The following is a 10,178-nucleotide window of genomic DNA, read 5'->3' as shown; positions in this document are numbered from 1 at the left end:
GCTCGATCTTCCAAATTTACGAAATCTAGAAACTTTATCATACAGCTGAATAATTTTTTACGAGACAATTGATAAGGTTTTGTTGGTAAAAACCTATTAAAGTTTAGGCCCTCATACAAAATTAGAATTGACGTTTTTTCAGTCGGAAAATTTGAGCCCCTTACCCCCTCCCCCAAAAAATATCTGCCAATTTACGTCCCTGCTCACTTGCAATAAAGACCCCTCCTCCTTGCACTCTCCCCCCATAGATTTGATGCTTTCGTCTCAGCTGACGCTCAATACAGTCAATGTACCTAGCTGCTCAAACAATGTTAGGAAAAACATCAACCCTCACAGTGTTAAAATTTCAATGATTAAATGACAAGATGAACTTAAAAATTTCATAGAGTCCCTTCTAACCTCCTAGTTCTACACTCATCATAATAAGGATACTGTAATGCCGCAAAAATGCATTTGGTACCAAATTTGCAGTATATCTGACAAAAAATTTCATTCCTGTATGCGCACTATTGAAATTTTGAACAAAATCCTAGAATTTCACAACTGGAGTCACTGGCGGTTTTCACTTTACTTTTTATTTATGAATGTTGATAACATATATCAAAAGGCTGTGTGACACCCCCAATCCCAGGAGATATTAATTTTGCAGATTCGTCATTTTTTGAGCTTACTAGGCAAATTTGGTGACGGTATAGAATAAAAAATCAATGATAGTCGATGGTATATCTGATTGTTTTCATTTTCATTTCGATTTGATCCTATTCGCTCCTTGGTACGTTAATAATTCAACTATTAATTGGTAAACTGATACCAATAAGAACCGAACTCCACATCACAATTTTTCCGGGTTGGGTGCGCTAATGACAAGAATGACTTCCAGAAAATCGATCTCAAATAGTGTTCCGCCTGTGGATGTTTTTTTAATAGTAAAGTGGTATTGTAAGGTGCTTTTTCCAGGGAACTGGAAGCATCAAATTCGAAAATTTCTCTATAAACTATCGTGTGCTTGTTTATTGCGACAGGAGCAATAATCTGCAAGCTAGCAAAAACCTGCCCAAGTAAAAATTGTTTCTTTTCTGATGAATGATTAAAGGGAAAAAAATAAGTTTTCTAAAAGAAAGCCTGTCCCAATACTGGCCTTGTGCGCCTGTGCCTATTTTGTCTGCAACAGTAAGAAATTTGTTCAAGAATCAGAGAGTCAATAGTTAGCAACCGAGGAGAATGTCCCTTCTATTTTCGACATCAGAATGTCCCTTCATTATATTTTTAATCGAAAATCTCACGCTCGGCAACCTGACACTGGAAATCCATCTAAGAATTTTTTCTAGCACCGCCCCTGCATCGCAAAGAACAGCAAATCTATTCTCCACCTCCCAAACCAACTGCATAACGAAGCTAGCTGAAAGTTTCTCCACCCCATCTATATGGTTCGATTTTAGCGAAATCGTCGTAAACTTCAATCAGATGCGGAACCTAATTTGATTCCGGTTCCCTTCAATTTTGAGTTAACAAAGTAGGAATTCTTAGAGCTTAGACGGGCTGAAACGGAATATACGTTTCCACGCTTACGGAACCCAAAAATTTCTTTGGTTACAAGTGAGACCACCAGCGTCACCAATACATTCGGAAGCGAAATAATTAGTTCCTAATAATACCATATAAAAACCGGCGTTTTGCTTCTCTGCCTTCAACTGCAAATCTACATCTTTGAATCTAACATACCAGTATTCTGAGGTTGAATCAAAGCAGAGTGATGAAGATCTCAATTCTGTTTGTAGTTTTACTTGCTTTTGCTCTTTTGGTAGAGGAAGGGCAATGCTGGGGTCGCAGAAGGCGAAGGAGAAGTGGTGGTAAGTTCAATTTACTGTTTCTTCCTTTGTCATGATTTTCGATAAAATACATACATTTTGATATTGTTAACGAAGAATGCAAGAAAATTCAATACGGACAGGTTACATTTATTAGAATTTTCAAGATAATTTTTATTATATTGTTCATCCAAAGCTCTTCCAAAATTTAGAAATGTTTTTTCTTCATTCAAGAAATCTATGATAAAACATTCTGGTAATGAAGAATCTTTATTCCTTACTTTTCCGTTAGATTATAAATCTTGTTGCATGTGGCATTTTCTGTATTGTAATAAAGATAACTTGATTCACATTTTTGTATAATTTTCAACTGACGATCTACCATGGTAGAAAAAGATTAAAATAAAATAAGATCAATTCTCAGATCTCTCTTTTTAGTACGTAGTACATAAACACTTATTTTTTATATCCTTTCCTTGCGCAGGTCCATGGAGTCTCAGTAATGGCGGTGTAACGTACACCTTTAGAAATGGAGCTACTGTCACAGGACATGGAAGTTTAAGCAACGGCGGTTCAGTAGGCGTCAGAGTTTCTATACCATTTGGCAGAAAACGACGCTCTGTCATAGATGAAACTGAACTTGATGCAAAGAGAGTCACGGCAGAACAGAAGGCAACAATCCCCCCAGTGATGGAAGTCGACGATGAAAAGAAAGCAAAGCTTGAAGAAAGGCAGCCCAAGATCGACAATAACGACAAAACCCAATCCCCAGTTCGCCAGAGCCAAAACTGTGATGAATGTATAGATGTCCAGCCCTTCAATATTAACGATCAAGCTGTTGAAAATAAGACCGTAGAGAACAACGATTTTGTCATGGTCGTCAAATACATCGAAGAAAATATTTCAGCATTGAAACTGCAAGCAAAAATCAAATTTGAAGTATTTGATGTCGTGAAAAGCCCTGTTGATAGTGTCAAAGAAGGAGAAACTTTCACAATCAAAGCAGAAATGGCCAAGTGTCCATGTTTGTCCATCCTCGAACCAGGCTACTACGTTGTTACAGGATCTGTCAATGCTGAAGGTCAATTGGTTCTATCAAATGTTCTTATGGAATTTGAACGTTGATTAAGGAATTTGTTGCAATTTTTGATTTATTTATTGTACAAATTCTTTATACAAAATACTACTTGTTTGAAAATTGGCTCTTTTATGACCTTTTTATGCTAATTTTTTTCCCTGGATTTTGCTTTACGTTTCAGTTCAGTCTAGTTCCGTTTATAATTCGAAAGTTCCGCAAAAAGTAAAAACATTTTCAAAATATGCTAAATAAGTGTACATAGATAAAAACAAACAATAACAAAGATGTAAGAGAAAAAAGTAGACTTGCATGCAAGGAATTTCTTTAGGAGAAGCTCTCTCAATAGATAATCTAATAAAGGAGAGCACACCCCTTTTCTAGACTCTAAATCTTTTTTAATATCGAGGATTTAAAACAAATGTGGAGAGAAGGAAATAGATATATTTAATTTTGGGTTTAAATTACTTCCAGGAACATAAGATACATAAAATATCCATCCAATTCCAGGAGCACTTTCCCAGGGGCGGACTGGCCGGTCGGGCTACCGGGCCCTCCCAAAATTGATACAGAATAAATAAAAAGATCACTTTGCGGCATTTAAGTGCTAAAAAAGCATTTTCCGAAATTTGGGGCCCCATGTAAGCAAGGAGAATCCTTGGCTTAGGTCTCACTGTCCCTAATGCAATAGTATAATACTTAACTAGAAGTTCCCAAATCTGATAAATTTTCTCTTCGGGCCCTCAGTTTTCATTTAATCATAGGTTATGGTGGTAAGGACATGACAATCTTTGACAATTGTGACTCAATTTCTAGGAAGGCACATTATTTTAATGCTAACCAAATAGATTAGGGAGTATAGATCAAAGCAGCAGAAGGGCTCAACCCCCTCAGCTCTGACAAAATATTTGCTCCAGTACATCCATACTTTGCTCCACTATAAAACATGAATGATTCGCCAAGGATCTTAGGCATAAAAAATTTCGGTACTTACACCAAGTTTGGTGTAATTCTTCGCAAAAATTTTGGCACAATTCCACTGGCGTGGTCTGACTGTGCTAGTTTTTTATTCGAAAATTTGCTGACGTGGCAAAAACCATGCGAGATTTGCCCTGACGAACTTAAGCAAAATAACAGGCCCGTAGACACTGGAGGCAGAGGGAAATGACCCCTCCCAATAATTTACAAAAATTGTGTTTGAAGATCTTATAAGCGCAGCTTGACCTGACAGTATTTCGTGAGGCAGGTATAGAAAAAGCTGTATTTCTATCCATGCTCCCCAACGGGCCTGCAAAAATAAATAAGTTTTAAATTTTTCCAATTGTAAACCAAAGAGGAAAAAAAGAGATACTCTTGAAAGTTTCTTACTGAGAACATCTCCAATAGGCAAGACAGGGTCTAAAAGTTGAGAAGAAGATCTTGGCTTGATAATTGGAAACTATTAGAGGATGGGAAATTATTGTAAATGAAAGCTTACATATGTTGCCTAGGATCTTCCTTCCACAAACTTGATGTGGCAAATATTCTAGATGCATTTTCTGGCCATCCCTGTAAAGTCATATTTCCGAAATTTTTCTTGAATTCGGTCAGAATTCCTAACCATGGTGGTGGCCTTTATTTAACCCCTAGAAAATCTAAACATATCGCCCCTTCCCCCACTTTCATTAACGTTTCGCCAGCCCTGCCTATGTTACTGATGTTACCGTCTTGGCTGCTGCGCAGACAATAAATTAACTTGGCTGCTCAACCAATGATTGAAAAAAAACAACCCCTATTATGTTTTGACCGGAAAATTACATATCAAGATTTTCTTGAATAACTTATTTCATTAAGTTCTACCCTGGTTACCAGAGCCTCAGTGATCGAAAAAAATGACCCCTCTAAATGCCATTCGCCATTTTTTATCACTGAGGCCCCCCCTTTAAAAGTCCTTCAGCTAGAAAGCAATAATCCCCCCCCCCCGCAATGTCATGGTTTTCTCTCATCTCTTATCCTACGTCAGAATTAAAGTTCCAGGGAAAATGATGCTGACCTGGACTAACGATTGTAGATCTCTCTTGTAAATCTTTTACTTACGCCCACATCCCTGGTGGTTACTAGTTAGATTTAATAGCAATATTCCAATAACGTTTTAAGCCAGTATAACAAGGTGTTGCAGCAAACAACTTTGGAGATACCTGTAAACTGATTTTTTATTTTCGGGGCCCTTTCACGACGAATTGGCCCGGGCTCCAAATTTGCAGCCAGTCCGCCCCTGCACTTTCCAGTGACTAATCTTGAGAATTCTTCGCAAAGAAAATTGTTCTGAGATTTTCTCGAAAGCTGTAGATAGAGGTTGATTCCTTGATGTTTGCTTGAATTTTGTTCCATGTTTTTGCACCACAATATTGTACTGATCTAGGACTATATAGCAAGGTGTTTTTCTTTAAGAAAAGTTCATTCTTTGATGACTGTCGAGTTCTATATTGATGAAAAGATGCCACTGGCATAAAGAAATTATAGAAATGAGAGGAGGAAAGTCTGTTGATACAATCAAACAAAGGTCAGAAAGACTTACTAATTTGAAAACAAGAAAAATGGGAGCGGAAGATGACATGAAATGCTTAAAGGTTATGGCTGCTATTGTCATTTACAGCAAATAAACTGGTTTGATATATGAATCATATGCAAAGCCCCAAACTTTGATATCGTACTGAAGAAAAGCGGAAAATAAAGAATATATAAAAAATCAAAACATTGGTTGGCAGAGAATGACGTAATTTAAAAGACATGTCACAAGTTTTTTTTGAAAGTTCAAGCAAATCTTAATATTTCCAATTAAGATGCTTTGAATAAGAAATTTCCAATGACATTACTTTGAACATACACAAATATATCCTTCTAATCACAAATTGATCTTGGTAGTATCTGTGGGCACCAGTGGCGGCGCCAGCTACTGCCAAGTGGGAGGGTAATGGGCGTGGCCAGTAATACCACGCCCTAATAACCTCGTTTCAGTGCTTTGTACCAGATCAAATTTCCTTAGGAAATATGATCTACCCCTACCTAGTGCTTTTTAACCCGTTTTTAGACGAAATATGTAGACCATGTTTTGAAAAAAGTGGGGGGTAATCACGAACAAGTATTTATCAACGACAAGAACAAGTATTTATCAACGTACACTAAACACATGGTCAGGGGCGGATTTAGCTGGGGGGTGTAGGGGGTACGACACGCCCCCAATAGTTCTGTGTCCTTTGATAAATTTTGCTTCATTTGTTAAAAATCATTTGTTGGTAGTCAGTTGTGACAAATTAACGCCAATATTTTACTTTATTTATTTTTTATCAGTATTTATCTTCTTATCAGTAGCGTAGCGGTGGGGGGAGATATTCTCAAATGTATTTTAAGCTAATCTCAAGAGCATCGTCGCAAAAATTTCTTGCTCGCCTCGCTCGCAGGAATGCCTCAGTGCTTAGTAATTTTCCATCGTTTTGGGGTTTGCATAGACAAGCTTTTCACGTTCTTGAGACATTCGTGATGAAATAGAAACTAAAATTCTAAAGCAGTTCAATCCTTAAAAAAGTTGGATTCTGAAATGCTTGTCGTGGACTTTGCTTCAAGGAAAACGGACTTGGTTTAAAACTTTTGAATACTGTTAATTTTTTTTAGATATTTGATTACAACTTTGGAAAATCGCTTTTTACACGTAGAGATTCCTCGCCAGGTTATAAATGTTAGTGGAATTGTGAAGGAAATAGACAGTTGTAGAATATGGTCAGGGGCGCAAATGCAAATTTTTTTAGGGGGATGTTCTTTGAAGGGACCGAGTTTTCGCCACGACAGACCGATTTTTGCGATATAGATATTGTCGGGGATAACAAATTTACCTGATTGAAATATGATTGCCTGAAATTATATAGTTGCTTTCACGAACCTCTGCAATATATTTTGTGAATCTAACTCTGTATATAATATTCAACTTTGGTTTTTATATGATAATAACGGACATTCCTAATAGTTTTGTCAAATTTCTATATCGGAACAGGTAAAGGATATAGTTACTACCCGAGGCGGCACCATGGTTGCCGCCAAAGGAGAAGGAAATTTTCGAATTTTGATGCTTCCAGTTCCCTGGAAAATGCACTTTTTAAGCAAATTTAAGTAAAGCAATCCTCCAAACCCCATTGAAAATTCTTTTTTTGCAAACAAATTGAACAGCAGTTAGAAACAACTGGTATAATTTCGCTATGGTCTTGAAAAATACCATGTTGTCAGTTACTTAACAAGCAACGCTGGTTGTCAATTTAGATCACTCTTTCCACCTTAGCATGCCTTTTGAATGTTCAAAAAAATCTGGATTTCATTGTGAATTGCAGTTCAAGAAACTTTAGGGGAAATGGAAATAAAGCACAATTTTACCTAAAGAGGGCCTGGATTTTTAGATTTAATGCAAACAAGAATATCATATTTAATTTAACCAACGGAGCAACTACTTTTGCTTGATTCTTTATTTATATTATGACAGGAAGGTCTCTGAAATACCTAAAGCGTTTCTTCCACCGAGCGGATTTTACCTGAAATTTCCAATTGAGATACTATTGAGGGAATGTGACTGCTGCTCTCGCATTCCCCTTGAAATTTGCGCATCCAACGCCGCGCATAGCATGGAAACAAGATAAAGCATGTTCATATGGCGAAAAGGTTACTGTTGTCGGTGGCAGCTAGAGTTCTTTTCCAAAGCAGCGCTGGTTGGGACCGGACTGGACCGATTCGGTCCCCTGTCATTTTTCGGTTATTAGCAATTCCTAGAAAATGCGCCCACTATATGCCTTACTTTACTGCAATACAGCATGGTACCAGCAAAATTGGGAACAGAAATTGGGGATCGGGACAGACTTTATTGCTATCAACTTTCAGCTGGGACCAGGTGGTGAAATTATTGGGGGGGGGGGGTGTCACTCACCCCACACCCCCTCATTTGCGCCCCTGAATATGGTCAGCCTCCTATGACATTGAATAAAGGGAAATTGACACGTAAAAATGCCATGGCTTTCTCAACATTTACAAAATGGGTGTTTGCCCAAATTCGTAGGGGTGTGATCAGCAAAAATATTTTCCTCTTTGGCCTATCAATCTTCCAAACCTGGCTACGCTACAATTAAAAACCAAATTTAAAAAATGGGCGTTTTCATCACTTACCAGTGACCTGAAGGGTGTGCCGCCCAAATTAGTGTTCAGCACACCCACTGCCCCCAATCATTGCTGCTTAAACCCGCCCTGCACATGATATAGACATATAAAATAATTGCTTTCATACAAAATTCAAAGAATCGTATCTTTAACATTAACAGGACTTTTCATCACAAGAGCTTATATATAACTAAAGTTTCAAAAGCAGCAATTGATACCTATTCCATCTTTATACTTTTCGTTTAAAGATTGAGAACCTTCCTTGAATTAGAAAGGCTTTCCGTGTGATTATTACAAAGCGTTTAGCATTCAGGTTGAAACAAAATTTAATATAACTGTTTAGATGAAAGGCAACAGAGCGGTGGAGGTCGCCCTCCTGGTCCTTTCGCTACGCTACTGCCTAGATTCCTCCCTTTTTAACATTCCGTTCAATGATATATTCATTGATCAAAATAATTAAGATTGTATATAAAATGTAACAGCAATTCAGCTAAAATTTCAAAATATAGAAATGCATGATCGTAGCATTGATAATGATGATAGATAACTGGAGCAGCCTGGTTCATAGCAATTGTGAAGATGACAAGGCTTCATCAGTTGTATCTGTATATAAAACGGTAAAATAAAAGATGGATCCACCTGCAAGGAATTTACAAGCAAATTTTTGATGGTCCAGAATTTAGAAAAACGCTTTCAAAAAGTAAACACTTTGAAACATTTTCATACCTCTCAGGATCTCTCTTTGTTGAATCTTTCTTTCAAAGTTGATTCTAGAGAAGACACTAAAGAAGAAGTCATTTGAGCTTTTTACATATAATTTATGAAAATGTCGGCTAGGCTCATACAACCACCGTAAGCGACAATGCAGATGAAAATCTACGTAAAAACCCAAATAGACACTAATACGATTTATCTGTACAATTCGAATTTAAATCAATGACAAAGCTACCCACGAAACATTTTGATAGGAGATCTAATGTAAATGGCATGGTTTCTTCCTCCAAGAAGTAAGTTTACGACCGATTGCAAAATATTGTGTGGATGTCTGAAATGATATCAGCCAGTACTGAGTTTTTGAAGTGTTTCTTACAAAAAAAGAAAATGCTTCCATATTTCAGCATTATCCTAAAACTTTGGGGTATCAAAAATCTATTCGATTTAAATAAGAAACAGTGAATTTAAAATTACAGAAAAGTAATATCAGAAAACATATTTTGAATATTTCTCAGGTCATGTACACCAGTAGCGGATTTAAGGGGGAGCAACTAGGGGCAGTTATCCCTCCCTCACCGAGTTGAAGTAACTCTAGCGCCCCTTTTCAAAACTTTTAGGTTAATTTGCTTCAAGGATTACCTCAAAGTATACAACAATTACTGTGAAATTTTTTTGCAAAGTGAAAAAAGAGCCTTCTGTCGGTAGTTCGGGTATGAAATTTTTGTATACAGAGTACACTCGTCAACATTTTTCAGCGGCCACGCTACCAACTGCCCCTCCTTCAAATTTGCTCTGGATCCGCCCCTGATGTAAACCGGGCAGATTCGTAACTTCTTTATTTTCCCCTACCCTTATAAAACATATACATAAGAATGAATTGCGAAATTTCAGGGAGAAAATTGAAAATCATTCAGTTTACCAAGGCTGAACAAAGTCTATGTCATCTCAAGAGTGGGACTCAAAGTTATTATCACCCAGAATTATTCAAAATGTTTAACAAAAAAAATTTAATTTGTATGCACATGTAAGCAAACAATTGATTAATGCTCAAGGAAGCAAAAATGAACAAGCTTAAGTTTAATTCAATATGCTTATAGAATAATTTATACTTATACATTAAATGAAAATTATTTTTTGTAGTACAAAAGCTGACAAATGAGATATAATTCCATTCTTAGATGTTCTTTCTAGTAAAACTTTAAGTAAATACCTAAAACTTTGCAACTGGAATCTTAGGCGGTTGGCACTCACTTTTCACAATATTTGGTTTTAAAAAAATCATGGCTGTTATAAATGGGCTGGTTGTAAAATTTTGATTGCCCGCTAAGTTTTTATACCGATTTATCCTCCATAGGTTCCTGGAGTACTTCTGAGGGAACACATCTTTTGTTTATCATTTATTATCTTTG

At 36.8% G+C, this 10,178-nt stretch overlaps 1 protein-coding gene across 1 annotated transcript; it reads left to right on the top strand.

Moving 5' to 3' along the window:
- The first annotated feature begins 1,632 nt into the window (after positions 1–1,632).
- Positions 1,633–3,006, top strand: LOC135696170 (uncharacterized). The gene is made up of 2 exons (XM_065215461.2): positions 1,633–1,850; positions 2,293–3,006. The coding sequence occupies exons 1-2, from the start codon at positions 1,754–1,756 to the stop codon at positions 2,931–2,933; spliced, it is 738 nt and encodes a 245-aa protein (XP_065071533.2). The 5' UTR covers positions 1,633–1,753; the 3' UTR covers positions 2,934–3,006.
- The last annotated feature ends 7,172 nt before the right edge of the window (positions 3,007–10,178 follow it).

Source organism: Rhopilema esculentum, chromosome 14 (genome assembly GCF_057945365.1).
Source record: "Rhopilema esculentum isolate cy_ngs chromosome 14, ASM5794536v1, whole genome shotgun sequence".
Taxonomy (NCBI): Eukaryota; Metazoa; Cnidaria; class Scyphozoa; order Rhizostomeae; family Rhizostomatidae; genus Rhopilema; species Rhopilema esculentum.
The sequence above is the reverse complement of the archived record's forward strand: the minus strand, read 5'-3'. Positions and strand labels throughout refer to the sequence as shown.